The sequence below is a fragment of the Meleagris gallopavo genome, chromosome 1, assembly GCF_000146605.3.
Source record: "Meleagris gallopavo isolate NT-WF06-2002-E0010 breed Aviagen turkey brand Nicholas breeding stock chromosome 1, Turkey_5.1, whole genome shotgun sequence".
In the NCBI taxonomy this organism is placed as follows: domain Eukaryota; kingdom Metazoa; phylum Chordata; class Aves; order Galliformes; family Phasianidae; genus Meleagris; species Meleagris gallopavo.
This window is the reverse complement of record NC_015011.2, coordinates 134,417,805-134,435,287: the sequence shown is the minus strand read 5'-3', so window position 1 is coordinate 134,435,287 and position 17,483 is coordinate 134,417,805. Positions and strand designations below refer to the sequence as shown.

Sequence of the window (17,483 nt, the reverse complement as noted above, 5' to 3'; positions counted from 1 at the left end):
GATACACAGTGGGTCTATGCTGTCATTCAGAGGGATCTCAGTGGTCTGGAGAAATGAGCTGATAGGAGCCTCGTGTATTTCAGCAAATGGAAATACCAAATGGTGCCACAGGAGAAGAAAAATCTCAGGAAGCAAGACATGCTAAGGAGAGGAGGCATCCACAACCTCTGAGCAACCTGTTCCAGCGTCTCACCATTCTTAGAGTAAAAAATTTCTTCCTAATACTTAGTCTAAATCTTCATGATGTTGGCATGGGGTTTCAATGATCTTTGACCAAAAACAGCTTTATTTTGGACCATAAATCTCTTGTGGGGAAAAAAATAAATCCCCAAGAATTATTTTTCTTTAATCTAAGATATTTATTCATTAAACACAACAAAACACTAGGCAGAACTCAAGAAATACTAGTGGTTACACCATTATCAAGAGTAGTCTTCATCACTGAGTAAGATGGACTACATCTGTACTCGTAAGAACCTGTTGCTCAAAAGGTTAAACTTTACTTGACTGAGCTTAAAAAGTGGGTATTAGCCACACCATGTCATTTTTTACTAGGCACTCTGCTAGAATTGCTGCCTGTGATTTTTTATGATTTTTTTTTTAAACTGTCAGAAAGATAAATCAATCAAAAATGAAGCACTCTTGAGAGCAGGGTGTGGGAAAATATACTACTCAGTCCTTGTGAGCTCCCACGTTTGTAAAGAGTGAAGACTTTGTATTAGACAAAGTGTTAACCAGAGAAAATCTGGATGTTAAAAAGCTAAGCAATAAAAAATATAAATCAATAAAGTAATAAAGTAAAACATATAAAATAATAAGTTTGTTATTGCTATTATTAGTAGTAGTAGTACTAAGCTCTTATAGCAGAATTGTTGTAACTTTAGGCTGGTTACATATTCTGTAGACAGAATAAATACAATCAGATAAGTCATCACAGAAAAAACTACTTAGAAAAACACTGGAGAATTGTATTTAATTAATTAACAGGCACTTCAAAAAGCATCAAAGATATTAAGAAAAGTGCAAATTAGGGAACTACATTCACTTAAGCTACTGGGGATTGAAACAAACAAAAGCAGAGCAAGTGACTGAGACTCTCAACACCTGCAAGATAATAATTATTTGAGATATTGTGATTTCATTTTTGAAGACCATGTACTAGCTGCTCATTACAAAACAGTACACCTTAAAAAACTGAATCTCATATAAAGCCAAAGTCTCATAAATAAATATCTAAATAGGAGTAGTATTTTGCATTTCCTCTGCAATTGCAAATTTGATAAATTTTACTGTTACAGACATATGAAATCATGTCTGACACTCATTACAGATCTCCTTTCTTAACACAATATAGACCAGGACAGTATTTTCCCTATTTGAGAACAGAGAAAAGAGGACTATAGCCACCTGCGGTCAGCAAAATGGAACAAATGAGAAAAAAGTAGGTTGCAGGAGTGAGACTAGCAGCAGGGAGGGAAAAAAAATATAACAGAGCATGGATAAAGTGATGGACTTTGGAACTAGTAGCATCAAATAAATGAAGTGAAAGGCACAAAGAGGGATGTGGCAACAAGCCAGAATGTAGGCAGAGATGGATTAAGTAGAAAAAGAAAATGAAAGAGGAAAGTGACATTGTTAGGAAAAACCACTGAGACTGAACAAGAGAGACTGGGATTGTGAGCAAGTGGAAAACAAGTGGGAAAATGGGATAAGTGCAACAGAAGGGCAGTAATTTTGGCACAAGTCAAAGTAGAGAAAAGAGAAATCTTGGATTAGAACCAGGGAGAGGAGGGACAGAAACTGGCTGTTCAAGGAAAGAAGGATTGGGATAAGAAGACTAGAAATAGGGCATGAAGCCAAAGATGGGACAATAAATCAATGGAATAAAGACAAGAATTGAACAGATCGAAGGGAATTGAGCAAATAAGGCCACACATGGGAGGGACAAACTGTAAAGACAGTGCCTGTTCATAAACAGAGCTTGGAATGAAACCAGATTTTCCCAGTGTCACTAACTGCCTTTCTGTAGTCAGCATGCTTAACCTACATTGCTTACATGCACCTTTTAACTCTCTGGAATAGCTCAAGTAAAGAAAGACAACCTAGTACTGTTTTCAGCTAATGAAGTGATGAAGATCACTTCTGTTTTTCTTCGGCAGTCATTACTTCGAGACTATAACCTATTCTTCTATTTTTGAGTCCTCAAGGGAATTAGACAAGTATATATATATATATATATGAAAAACATTATGTGATCTCATGATTTAAGAAGCATTAAGTTATGTTCATACAAGTCCTGTATTAGTACTACAGAGGATCATAAATCTGGTGCTTCTCAAAGTTTGTACCTGAACAGTCCTATTAGCCTTCTTTATTACACATCAGTCTCCTGTATTTATATATACATACCTATGTATATGAGCAAAATTTCCTATCAGTGGTATTTCAGGAAAATTAATTTTAATTTCAATTATTGTGATCTTGCAGTAATTTAATAAAAATATAATGCAACCTGTGCACATTTCAGCTTTAACAATATCCTGTAACCAGCTCCATTTTGTAAATGAAGCTGCCACAGGTCTGTGTATGAAGCTCAAACATTTATATCTATTTTCTTACCATTTGGTATTGTGTGAATCTAGCTTCTTTTGCCTTAGTGTTGTGCATTCATAATTAGCATTTGAAAGATTTACTGAAACCTTCTGAATATATTGAGAGTGAAAGAAAGATGTCACAAGCAGAAATCCCAAAGAAGTCTCCCTACATGGGGAAAATGAGTGTAATTGGATCTGAAGGGAAATGCTGCTGCTCTACCTGAGTATCATCATGAATGCCAAAGATGAACCAAAAGATAAAAGAGGGTGAGATATGTCTGGATAAAATATACTCAAAAGGGTTCTCTGACCATAAATGAAAGTTTCCAACTGCTTGTTCATGAAAATATGTATTCCCTGAGTGACTATACTATTCTTTTTGAAATACTGAACAGGCACCTCTTTTCTTTGGTTCTGCTCATTGAAAACATTTTTGGAATATGTTTGCAGAAGTCCAGAAACTGCATTAAAAGGAATTGCTATGGCAGTGGACAAACTTGAATGAGATTTAGTATCATTTCACAGAATGGGCTCGGGTATCCCATTCTACACTGAAGAACATTCTAGTCACCTTTATTCTTTCATATTTTGAGATCAGCAAGCGCATAAGAAAAATCTTCATAGCTGAGTTGAATCACTAATACGCCCTTGTAAGAATAAGCAAATTAGATTATTAGTAACAAGATGTGTACTCCCAGACTTCAGCTCAAAATACCATGTTTAGATGAACTAGCCAGACAAAATGATATTATTTGATCCAAGCAAAGAAGCCAATCAAATGTGTAATAAGAAGGGGTAATATGCTTACAGAATGGCAATTTCATGCACAAATTTTGAAAACAACACAGGATATATAAAATAAGCTAATAAATGTATTAGGTATCTGAGATCTCTAAACATATTTTATGTATTTATGCTTAGTGAGAAATCTTTGCTAGTGCGAGAGTTCCGTTTGGAGAGACAGACTGTAGCTCAACAATTATCTTTTTTTGTTTGACATCATGAAACTGTAAAAGCCTCAAAGCCACAGGCTAAATCTGCCTTGCTAAATAAGAGAGTGCAGTGGAGCAAGCTTAAGTATCCCTTATAATCCATACTGCTTAACTGTTAGCTCTGTCCCCAGCACTGCTTTGGACCACTCCAAGCAGCTCTCTAAAAACAAGACTAATCTCCTACGGAGGAAGCTAGCTCTAAACAACGTGAACATGAGCCAGACTGCTGCCTGGCTTAATCCCTTGCCTTCTTTGATTTAGCATTTCAACAGTTTAGACATAAGCAGACAGCTTTCCCCAAGGATGAAATTTGGGGAGAGGTAATGTTTAAGCTACTGGGGAGTCAGCTCTGACTTGCACGTTTCTGATAGCTGTTCTGAAAGGTGACATTTCTGTGATAAACAACAAAGAAACAGCTTGTGCCTGGGAATTGTGCCAAAATACCCAAGGCGAGCATCAGAGCCCACTCCCAAGCACAGGGAGGGGAGCATGCGCACTCCTGATGACAGCAGCCTGGGAGGTGTCCAGTGGTGACAGCAGTCCCTCCCAGTGCATATTCCTAGCTGTTCACATGGAGATTGCTGTGCTAAATCCAAATGAGGGGATCAGCATGAGAGATGGAAGCTGCCCTCTTGCTGTTGGTGTCAGTGCCGGCCTCAGGTGTGGTATCTGAGTGCCGGCAGGTCCACTGCAGAGTGTACAGGCAACAGCCTAAAGAGCAGCACTCTCCATGCTGGATGGCAATGAGACAAGAAGTTAACATTTACATCTACAGGTATGTTCAAAAGACACTGCTAAATTTACTTAAGCAATTCTGCCATATTCCAATTTCTTGAGGCTTGTTGTGCTGCCTTTATAATCTTATTTTGAAGAGGTTTTTCTGTGTCACTAACAGATTTCCATAAGTGTTGAAGAGGTTATTATATTCCATGTTATTATTAACCTATTGAGCAACTCTGGCCTTAATACCTCAATAGTATCTATTTTTGGTATTATCTGAGAATCTCAACTTGTATTAAAACATAAAAAAAAATGGGTTTTGTCCTCACATTTTCAGGGTGGAAAATGAAAACAGACCTAGAAACTTAGTGGAGCCTTGCTAAAAAAATATCCCTATTTTTTTAACACTATTACCATTATTTTTTAATGTTTGCAGCTGGCAGTATTTCAATTAGTAGTCTAACAATGCACTAATTGGTAACCTAATCATCTTATAGACTGACCTGCAAATAGCAGCCTCAGCTCCCTCATCTTGCACTCAACAGCCATTTCACAGAATCACAGAATCATAGAACGGCCTGGATTGAAAAGAACCTCAAAGATCTTCAAGTTTCAACCCCTCTGCTACGTGCAGGGTTGCCAGCCACCAGACCAGGCTGCCCAGAGCCACATCCAGCCTGGCCTTGAATGCCTCCAGGGATGGGGCATCCACAACCTCCTTGGGCAACCTGTTCCAGTATGTCACCACCCTCTATGTGAAAAACTTCCTCCTAATATCCAATCTCAGTTTAAAACCATTCCCCCTTGTCCTATCACTATCCACCCTTGTAAACAGCCTTTCCCCCTCTTATTTATACGCTCCCATTTACTGCAAATATTCCTCAAACTCAGTAGTGCTATCCTGTACTATGCAATAGAAAAAGAAATCCTGCACACACTCAAGCTTGGACATTAATAGCAGAAGTATCAGTGTAAGTCACTAACTTTGTCCCTCTGTAGGATGATGCCTAGGGAGAAGCAGAACATTCCATGGGTGCCTGACTCACTCTTTGGACTTCTGAACATCTTTTCTGGGATGGATTTCTTTCATATATTTTTAAAGAGTTCAAGTTAGAGCTCTAACATCTGTGAGTTGCCCTACCCTCTATAATCAGAGGGAGGGGCAGACCTCCAAGTAGTGATTTAACCCACCTACATTAAACGCATCTCTTAAGAACCGTCTGAATTGCAACCTAGAGGTTATTCTCCATACTGGCAAGGCAATGCTTTGTATTTGTGTTTAAGTTGTAATTAGCTAAATTTAGTTGAGAATAATCCCACTCAACATAAAACTGCTTTTGCCGTTATTAAGGTGCTTGTACAAGCCAGGGTTTGTTTATACAGTGTGGGTGTAACGTCTTTCAAATGCTCAGCTCAATCAGGATAACATATCATTGCTCCACCAATTCTCATATAGTTTATTGTGGAAGCTGGGGAAATAAGCTTTCTAACCCACATATATTGTGTATCAATTCACAACTTGAGCTTTGTTCTGTGAAATTCCAGTGCCTTTATTCTTCATAAATTTCCTCCTTTACAGCTGCAAACTAATTTTTCTCACTATAAATCTTAAATTTCAGTGGATTCAATTTATTTATTTTCATGTAAAGTGAATTAGTTCCAACTCTGTTCTTGGTATGGTCTTACAAATAGCCATGTCGGGGGGTGGAGGTCATTCTTCTTTGACATTTTGTATATTTGTGAACACAAAACTTTGTATGGACAGAGCTTAACTCCTATAGATGAGTCTAGATATTACTCTAAAGCAACATTAAATAACACTACTCACATTTTTCATAAGGCGATGTACAAAATTTATGTATGTGTTGTCTATAACATAAATCAGTTCAAGAGCATTGTCTGAAACTGGTAAGGAGTGCTTTATCCCAGATCAACATGAGACAATCAGCAACACTTTGAGGACCACTTCACATTCAAAAGCATTCTCTTGGACAGAGCCAAAAACTGGCTGAACAGTTGGCATGGGAGCAACTATTTTCAGCTTGATACAGGAATTCAGAAGATACTATTGCATCCTGTAAAGGCAAGTTACAAGCTGGCATCTCCCTGCTTCCTCTTATCTCTGCTGATTTAAATTTGCAGGACCTGGAAGTCAAGAATTAAAAAATTCTTACTGATATCCCCAAAGCCAGAAGCTGTCATTCCAAAGAGCAGTCTAGGCTACTCTGTACTATGAGTAAGAAACATGTTCGTTCATCCTCATCTGACCATCATACCTTGGATGACACACCACTACCAAAGATCAAAAACCCCTGACACCAAGACAGTGCTAGATAGAGAAGCTTGCTGTCTGTCTGTCTCTCTTTCCCCGCTTTTTATCTTTTCTCTTTAACTTCTTTTATTCTTTCACTCTTCATAGCAGCTGTTGCCTAATATTGTCTTAGAAATTTTAGCATAGAAATAACTCCTGTGCCAAAGTATTTGTAACACTTATTAATCATTATTAGCAAATTAGCCAATTTTACCCCCCAAGTAGACTATTAGTTGTCTATTATTTGATAATACAAATCAATAACTTGATTTGTATTATTCCTCTGAGTCCAGGATGACTCCGTTGTAGTATCGATCCCTACGAGGGGAGGCATGACTCAGGAGACAGAAAAAGATTCACCTTCCTTGAAACTCAATGAGTGGGGCTGACAAGCACAAAGTGTAATTTGTTCTGCTCGTTTGATGGCATTTAATTAACATAGGCAGGTTTGCCAGATGAAAAGACATATCTGAATAACTAAGAATTTTGCTGTTATTTCATGAATGGAAAGAACTATCAGACCACACAACTCATAAAATAATAACAATATCTCATAATAATAATATATTGGATGGAGGCTGGAAGGAAAAAAAAAATCAGTCCAAAGACTGAAAACAATATTTAAGATAGTATGCATCTTAGTAAAACTGAGGTGAAAGAACGGATTATAAACTAACTTTTAAAAAAGATAAATTAAAAATACACAAAACTCTTCACAGAAAACACAGTAAAAGACTTGGGGAATACTCTGTGACTATATTTTCCCATTTTAAAAGACATTTGCTTCATTATTTAAATCTAAATGGATCTCAATCGTTCATTTAAATATGAAATTGTAAGGAACCTTAAAATGGCCACCTTTCTGCTGCAAGCACAAATGGTACTGCATTGAAGTAAAACCAGATAGATTTTTTACAGTCTTCTGATAGAGTATACAGTTTATTACCGTACTAAGATTTTCAAGTGAAGCTTTTAAACAAAGTCTATTACAAATACGAGTTACAAGAGGGTGAAACTCTAAGGGCCAGAAACCACAGTTTATATTTATGTCGTTCCCAGAAAACATGAATATGTTTGGCTAAAAAATAACTGATTTCTTGGAAATATATTTTAAATTAAAACAGGCTATCTCAAGTTATGCCTTTTCTAAGGTTATTCCCATTCTGCCATATTTTTTCCCAAAAAAGTAACAATTCTCAACAATTCAAAATGGAAACGTAAATACAACATGATCATGAGTTCCCACTAAGGCTAAATGTTTTTCAAAATTACCATAAGAAAGGAAATTTTAAAAACACTTAGATAGCTTACCTACAGTATGACTTATTTTCCCTGACATAGCATAAATCCCTCTTCATAAAGCTATTTCAATGATTTACTAGTTTCTTACAATGGAAATCCATATTCAAGTCATATTTATTTTCTAAACAGAGAAGATTCTTGCTGAGTATTTTCTTAATTTTAATGATGAGTAGAATGTTACTTTATTTGTACGAGGAGTCAGGGATCCATGATAACTGGTCCCTGTCTCCTCACCAAAAGCTCTGAGAATACTATGAATCACTGCTACCATCACCTGGGACATAAATGGAGACATTGTTCAAAGCTCCAGTGAAATAATAGCTCAAACCCAAAATCACATTTCTGCAATCCAATTACTTCTGAGTAAGAGTTTTCTTGCCTTTCTGAAGTCAGAACACAGGTAGCATGAGTATGTGTCTACTTGCAGTACCACATCAAATCCAGAAGAAATAGTAACAGTACTAGAACTTTTATTGGAGCTACAGAATAGCTGTATAGGATGGGATGAGAAAAATAAAACTACACTGTACACAGAATGTCACCAATGTCTCCCTGGCTAACAATATGTGCATTCAGTGTATTTTTGCAGACAAGTGTTCTCTGTAAATTTAACCATCCAGAAATTAATTTCAGAGCGTATATATTAACTCATAGATATATATATATAGGTGTGTATATATATATATATGTATTTACATATCTATATACACACACACAACTATGGCTTAATCTACTCTGAAGGCATGCTGAGCTTTCATAATATTTAACAGAGTAGATATAGGGTGTTTCAATAGGAAAAGCCTATATCCTAGCAGAATTAACTGGTTTCACATACACATGTATTCACAACTGTTTTTACTATATCTTTGTTAGCAAGAAGTAAAATTCTTCCTAAAAAATATTATTTACTTTTTGAAGACCAAAAAGATATTGGAAGATGATTATTCTATTAAAATGAGAACACATACAGTAAGAAAAAGCATTTATGTCATGTGAATAATTGAGAGGACATTAATCAATATGTACGTACCAAACTGTACCTTTAAGTCTGTATACAAACCTAAAAATATATGCCTAAAAGTCCTTTAAAGAAGGCACTCTGAACAGCTGCATTACACTTAGAACCTACTCCTTATCACATGCATCATTTGCAGTGAGAAAAACAAAAACCAAACCAAACAAGAACAACAACAAAAAATTCTGGCTTCCAATAAGAAACCTGGTGACCAACAAGGATGTCACAAAATCAGCTGCATCCCACTCCTTGTATCTCAGCAGTTGCATCCTATAATTCACAGGTTTACTCACAAGAGTACCAAAAAACAACTAAGATATGAGAAACTGACATGAGAAAGAATCCTGTTTCTCACTGATTATTGGCTAGAGATTCAGCTAAATGTATGGAGTTCTCTCCTCTTTAACCAGAAATAAAATTATTTATCAAACTAATACTTCAGCAGAAGCCCATGGGGAATTTTATCTATTTGTGTGCTCTAAAGAGCACAATAACACTATTTGATAGAGCAAATCCTCAGCTTCAAAACATTATTTTTCAGCATTGTCACCACCATTAAGTATACATTTTTACCAGTGATGAACAGCCTGCATGCCACACTCGTAAAAATCTACATCTACACAGTGGAAGTGACCCACTGTTTCACAGTTGCTATGATGGCCACAACTGAATCATACCAGCCACCGCCTCACTGTGCTCACATCCTCTGGTTGGTCTCCAGAAACACTCAGCAAGCATTGATGAATGGCAACGGGTGCCATTTTTTCAACATGGAGGACTTCCATGACACACCTTTGTTTCACGCATACTTCCATATCAGTCACTATTCTGTCAGAATGCCCCTCTGCTGTCATCTGTCACTGCAAAATGTAATGGAATATTGGTGGGAAGGTTAAACTTCTACTGCCATCACATTGACATATACCTCTGACATCGTCGGTCAATAAAATAAAACTGGAGGCATTACTTTCTTAACAGCTCTCGTATATTAATTAAATAATTTAAAAAACAGATTCCTGTCTAGGAGCAACCACACTTGCCATTCTAAGTTACATTTAAAAGCTGATAGTCAAAGTGACAGAAATAGGTATTACAAGATGGCAAAATACTGAAAAGAAAAAAAAAGGACTAATGGCTTGACAGCAATACACAACATTTTCTGACCAGCCCTGTACGCCCACATCCAGTGTCAAGAAGCCTAGCCCTGTCATCAGCAGGTATCTGAGAGAAGAGATCAATCTGTGCTCAGAGCAACACTGTGAAGCTCAGCACTGTGTCCACATCAGAGTATGTTCCACTCCTCCTCATGGAGGACAAAGACAGGAAGGAGGTGAGTTTTCCAGGAGCTGCAACAAAAACCTGGTGTAAAAAAGGGAAGTAATGTGGGTGGCCAAGCTAGGGTGCATCCAAGAGGCTTTTGGAAGGTACGTGGTAATTTGTGAAGCTCAGTGGGAGTTGTGAGGAGCAATTCTAAGGTGATCAGACGTAAGAAAGAAGCACTGATAACGTCCTGTGAGAGCAAGAGTGAGAGAAATGTGAAAGGAATGGCCTTCAAATCACAAATCCAAGTCAGCCTTCCACAGCTCAGAGACTGGAAAGCTTTGAATGCAGCTACTGCATTAAATGGATCCTGCACATTCATCTACAGGAAAAAATAGCTAAAAATAAGAATTTGACACCAGAATATAAGAAAACAAAAGTGATTATTTTGGATACTTTTCAAATTTTGGTGCAAATTTAACTTTTGCTGGAGACAATTGCTGATTTTAATGAGCCACGTTGGATTGACAGATTTATGATGTTTATTCTCAATTGATCTCTGTCATTTTCCATATGCCACTTATAGTATAGAAAAGCATACTTTTTTCACATTAAGAAAAGAATATTGTCCCTGGCTGGAGTGTATTTTTTATTGTTACACAAGACTACCATAAGGAGAAGGAGATGAAAAAGACATGCTTTACCTGTCCATACTTTGCAGCTAAATGTAGAGGAGTCCAGTACTGATTATCCACCACATTGAGATCAGCCCCATGATCCAGTATCAGAGATGCAACATTCTTGTAGCCATTTGCACAGGCCACGTGCAGCTGGAATAAGAAAATATCTATCTTAAAGTTCTCAGAAAAAAAACATTAGGTACTATTGTATATCTTGGTTGCCTCACAGACGTAACTGGATAAATCATGATTAAAAAAAAAACAACAAAATGCACATGAGAGCAACATTCTAGAAAACCACAGAATAATCTTATTTAGCATTTATAAGCAAAACCCAACAACAACAACAAAAAAGAATATTGTCTTACTGACATCTGTTCAAACAATTTAGTCTCGCTAAATCATTTTCATACTTCAAGCAAATATCCAATATCCATTTCAAACATATTCACAGACTTCATGAGCCCAGGAATATTCACACAGTTTAGCAGAGCTTGGCCTTGGCCTAACTTTCTTTTGTGACAGTTCAAATACCCCAGATGTGAGCTGATGCTGAAATGAATTCAACAACACAATATCAAAGCACATTCACTTCTATGATTCCATGATTTTTCCTCATAAAATCAGAACATCTTCAAAATCACTACAGAGATTATATTTCTTTTATTTGCGTTGTTTCACTAGATACTTCATTATTTTGAGAGGGGGAAATCCAGTAACAGAATGATAAAAGCTCCTGTCAGGAGGTCCCACAGCATACCATCCTGTTAAAGCAGGGATAACTTCACTGGTGGCTATGCTTGCTTGGGGCTTGTTGGCTTGTTGTCTGGAATAGTAAAGACAGAATGAGAGACAAGGCGCTGAGGACTGCAGTGGCAAGTGAAAGAGGCGGATAAAAAATGTCTTTGTTAATGGGTGAGTTGAGAAATTGGATTCATAGGTGAATACACATTAAGGCAATACAAATTACTTACTCCAGTACTAATTAAGTGAAATAGGAAACGTAATAAGGAATCCTATATCAGGGGAAAATCACTTGCACATTTAGGCGGAAATTGGTTCCTCCTATTGCAGGGGATTAGAATTATCTTGGAAGGTGGCAGGATGTAATTCCCCATCACAGTCACAAAAAATCAATTTCAGTGGTGGTCAGCGAAGACAGGTTAAGCAAGATTATAGAAATGGAGAGCTGAGATTAAAGGGGGTAACCTGTAAGCCAAAATAACATAACCCAACTACAAGAGTTTTTCTGCCCTTCAAAGTACTGTTAGCCCAAGAGACAATTTTTCTAAGAATTTGAATGGATAACTAATGGCAAGAAACCTCTCCAATAATCCTCTTCCTAATCCTCTTCCTAGAACTGTGTGGTTCCAAAGTCTCAATAAGAACAGGAGACACCAAATCCTGTCCTGGAAATTATTTGCCACTATTTTTTTTATTTCTGATTTAGCTGCACTTGAAAAAGATACATGAAATTTTCTTTATGAACATTTCTGATGCAGAAGGATAAAATAAATACATTACAGCCCATCACAAATCTTCCCAGGAATGGAGGCAGAACACCAACACTATAAATGTTCTAATTTCAAATATATAGAAATCTCAAAAATTTCCTGTAATTCAATACAGTTTCACCCTTCTGTTTTTAACAAAAGAAACTGCATTTTCAATTCAAACATCAATTTGATAAGTACTATTTTAAAGCAGTTTTAAAGCTCAGAGGATAAAGGAAGCATTTGTGACTGAAATCTTTAAAAAAAAAATCACAGACAATATTATCAGAAGAATTAGTTTTACCACATATCATTATATGCAGCACAGACACAGACATATATGTATATGCTGTCATTCTGAGAGAGCGTGTGCCTGTATGTCATCTATTTTTCCTTATTAATCCTTAATTACACATGGCATTATCTAATGCATGAAAAGAATGTTGATTGTGACATACAGAGTATAAATCCTTCAGGAAGAAGAAGCAGGACTTAGTGCCACTCTTCTCTGAGCTTGCCACCAAAAAGAAAAGAGTCTGTGTTTGTATCTGCTAGTAGATGTGGGTTGTCCAGAGATATTGCACTAGAACATCTAGTTGAGAAGTGAGCTGGTCTAAACTTTTTTTTCCAACTCACTGCTCTCTGCTCAGGATACACAGCACCTATTCCACCCATATGGTACCTCATCTGTTGCTTAGCAATCTGTGCTGAAGATCTAGAGTCAGACTGGTTTTAGGGTAGTCTTGTGCAACAGTGATCTTACCGTCAGTGAGTTGGATGTGGCTTGTCACCATGTTGACAAGTTTATCTTCTTAGTATTTTCCATATAAAATAAAGAACATACTGCCTACTATGGCATGCAATATACTTTCAGAAATGGTGAATGTAAAATATATTCAATTGATTACACTCAGTAAATACTAAAGCATATGAAAAAAACAATATTATCCGGGGGGAAAAAATGTACTGAATGTCAATCACCACAATTAAAGCAATAGACTCTTGGTTTCTGCCATAGTTTCAAACATAATTATATTTAAACCATATCATCTTAGAATCTATGAACAGAAAATATATCTTATTTTCTACTTACAACTGACATCTACGTTTTTTTCTCTGTACTGACAGATTTAGAGTAACAAATCTGTTCCCAGAACTCTTTGATATACAAAGAGTTATTACAGACTGGCTGACTCCACAACCATGAACAGAAACCGAACAGTCTAACAAATTCTGTATTTCTCACCAATTTGTATGACAAAACTTTCACAAAATAGAAACCTCAAACAAAAGCAAAATTATCTACTTTGTAGCTCCTTGTAGCAAGACTATGAAGGAACTCTAGAAAGCAAAGGTCAGTATAAAAACTGATCAAATAAAAATGCCCCACTGGTCCACATCCATGCCCCACGCGTATAAATAGATAGATAATAGATAGATAGATAGATAGATAGATAGATAGATAGATAGATAACAACAAAGAAACTATTCAAAATGCTTTTCTTCTGGTTCATACATTACTGTTAAACACATTTCACACACGCACTTCCTGCTAACTACTGAAAAGGTTTTATGCAATGTGACAATCAGACAAATTGGTGACTCGGTTAAATGAAGCCAATTCTGACCAAAGTAGCAAAAAGAGCAAAATACAAACAAGCTGCATTTTACTGGGAGTTAACAGCTTGGCTTCAATGTATCAGAAAAGTGAAAGTTAAACATAATGCTTTTACAAATTAAATACCTTGGGAAAAAAATAAAATAAAATAAATGGATAGAAGATCTACCAGCAAAAAATGTACAATGAGAACCTACAGTTAAAAATAACATGCAAACTTGGAAGAACATTCATCCATTGGTAAGGTGGAGGCTTCATAATACTGATTCAAGGCATAACTTCATGAAATAGTGTTTTAGACTTGTTCAGCCAGAAGATACAGGCATTAAACACTCATCACTCAGTGAAGCTTTATGGTCAGTCTTACACAGAGGGCCAGAGATTTTAAGTATTCACTCTAGTTTTAAAATAAGGAGCATGCTATTTTTCTCATTGTTGTGTTGTACGTTCAGTGGATAAGACCAAAAAAGTTGCCAGTGACACACAGACACTGCACTCATCAGTTTCAAAATCTGTACAGAGCAGGGCACTGACATATCTATTTTCAAAAGGCCAGATGAGAACCAATATCCTGTACTCCTTCACTTCTCCTCTTACAGAACAGCCTTGCAACTGCATTTTCATTTACATTACTACAGTTGAACACGTGTATTCACTAGGCTGGAACTCAGAATGTAACATACTCCTACTCACCAAGGTAACTCCTTCATCATTCTTCTGATTCACGCTTCCTCCACTTGAAATGAGCTGTCGGACATCTGTAAGCATAGTCATAGCTCTCTGTATCTTCATTTGGCGCAAGGAATTCAGCTCAACACCTGGAAAAATGAAAAGGCTAAAACCTGCTGATATTTTGTTCATCAGTAAAGAACATATATGATTTTGCTTTTGTTTCCTGGGTTTGTAAAAGGATAGTCAACATTTAACAAGACTTCTGTATATGTTTACAGAATGTCTCCTTGCTTATATTTACCAACAAGATTATTCATATCCTTATTTATCTGTATTACTTGAATGACTTAACATCAGTCAGTAATATCAGACAAATAGGCCAGATGCCCTATTGACTGGCAAAAACAGTTGTAGGCAAAGTAGTTAGAATACCATTAAATCTGTTGAAACTGAGAAATAAGGAAGCTGCAACAAATTAAAAGAATTAAACACTTCAGAGAAGCCACTTCAAGTCTTTCAGACTTATTTAATGAATATTGTTTGAGGCAGCATTCCGTCACCCCTGTGTATGCATTACACTGCCCCAGACTAATCTCTCAAATCTGTCAACTCAACTCTTTGAGACATTGTGATTTGAAGCAAGTGGCACTAAAACTCAACAGTTTTTTTTTTTATTATTTGCTTGGGTTATTTTTAGCCAGGATTAGTTGTTCATCTGGGCCTGAACCATTGCAAGGCCCCATAAACCAAAGGAAAATGTGATCTACAGGCAGGAACAAATGAGAGGGGATGAAAGGAATGAAGAGATGGGTCTGTTTGAGTCAGCACTGCTATTGAAAGAAACACTTGTCAAAGAACAGCTTTAAAAGGAAGATAAGCAAGGCAGTCTATAACCAAAAGGAAGCATGGCCTGCAGTCTGAATAGAGCTAAAATTAGAAAGAGAGTACAACAAAATTACTAAGTGGTTAAATTAGCAACTGGTTGTGGCTTGAATGGAGGATCTAACCAAAATTCAGGGCTTGGTTCTTCCACTCATAACATCCAGTGGTCATTTACATCTATATGTAGAAAATATAATTTGAATATGAAAACCTTGCCTCTCTGTTCTGGTCATGTCATAACAGAAAACATATAAATAAGTGATTATTTAACATATTTAACATATAAATAAGTGACTTCTTGATTCTCTTCCACATTGACAAATAATAAATTAAATGAAACAAGATGTACTTAAATATTTTTGTTTGTATTATTCATTTTACATTTTCTATTCAATAATTCTTGCTCTTTTTTTTTTTTTTTTTTTTTTTTTACTATTTTACATAGCTATGTTTACAGGGTAAAAGTATATTTAAAGTCTCATAGTTTACAGCTACACTGGAATTCATGCAAATGGGTACACTATATGTAGTTCAACAAAGAAACTCATTATTTTTTTTTTCTCTAATGTGCTATTCTACACACTGCTCTGTGTTTTGAACTTTATTTGCAGGGAGCACTTCAAGTTTCAGCTCTGAGGTGAAGCGTTCAGGGTGTGAACACGGTCCTGCTGACCACATTTACACCAAATGTAAAACATAAATGTGAATCCAAAAATGTCTCATTTTCTTTATCTGGACTAAAACTGTGCTCTTTCACAAAAATGCAATTCAGACAAGTATTTATTAGTATTATAGCTTAAATTAGATATCCAACCAAAAACAGAATGTGCTAAAATACTATGTTCACTGATAGCTGCTAGACTGGGACACAACATAGATTTCATATACAAAACTCTGAGTACCTCCTAAGAATCAACGTTTCATTTTACCAGAACTGACATTTTTATGTCTTCATCACATTTCACAGTAATGACTTAAAGCTACCTGGTGGCATTTACAAATTACTGATGCCATTTTTTTTATTATTTTCTCCCTAGATCCTGCTTGCTTGCAGCAGCAAGTTGATAGTTTAGCATTCTAGTGGCAGAACTCTCTCAAATACAGAAGTTTCAATCGCCAAAACACTATGTAATACAGGAGTACAAACACTTAAAATAAGTGGTAATCGTGGCACTGACTTCACTTGTTAAACATACTGCAAAGCTGAAATAAAACTTGCATGGTCATGATAAAGTTATTTCTAATGTTGTCATATAAAATACCTGAAAAACGTATGCATAGTTTTATGCCTGATGATGAAGGCCATTTTTAAGACAGAAAATATGTCAATTTCTGTCTTCTATTTGATGTCTCTGGTAAGCAATTATAGCGCACTTTGCTTTTCAAGGAGAGAGGCAACAGGTGGAAATAAATACACCAGTTCTTTAGCCTGTGCACAATACCTCGAACACTCAAAAATGGAAACTATGTCCACAGTTTAAAAATTAGAAATATCAGTTTCTGACTTTCCCCACATAAAAGACTCACAGTGAAATACAGTAATTATCACCTTGTTTGTATGTCTGTAGAGGTGGTACAGCTACAGGTTGAGTGCACAGGGTTAACTGGAGTCCACCCAGCCTTTTCTTGCAACCTACTATGGACTTTGTATCAGTGTGATATGGTCAGAAAACTACCATGTCATTGTATTCTTATTCTAACTGTGAAATATTGATCCTTGCCTTAAGAAGTGCATTTGATAGCACCTTATTGCATTCCACATTGGGTTCCCAAAAATGAATTGTTGAAAATTTAACTTTGTAGCAAAGGAGGAATCGAGAAGAGTTCAGCTGCATCCTTTGCTCTATCACTGATGTACCCATCAGCTCCGAGAAGATGCATAAACAATGCTACATAACAAAATGCACAGTCTATGTGAATCTCATGATTCCAACAGCAGTTATA

General features: G+C 36.3%; 1 protein-coding gene across 1 annotated transcript in view; it reads right to left on the bottom strand.

The window, feature by feature from the left end:
- Positions 1-17,483, bottom strand: part of MYO16 (myosin XVI) — a 283,366-nt gene that overhangs the window by 184,028 nt on the left and 81,855 nt on the right. The window contains 2 exon segments of the mRNA XM_010728547.3: positions 10,899-11,024; positions 14,679-14,803. Of these exon segments, the coding sequence (XP_010726849.1) occupies positions 10,899-11,024; positions 14,679-14,803 (251 nt within the window).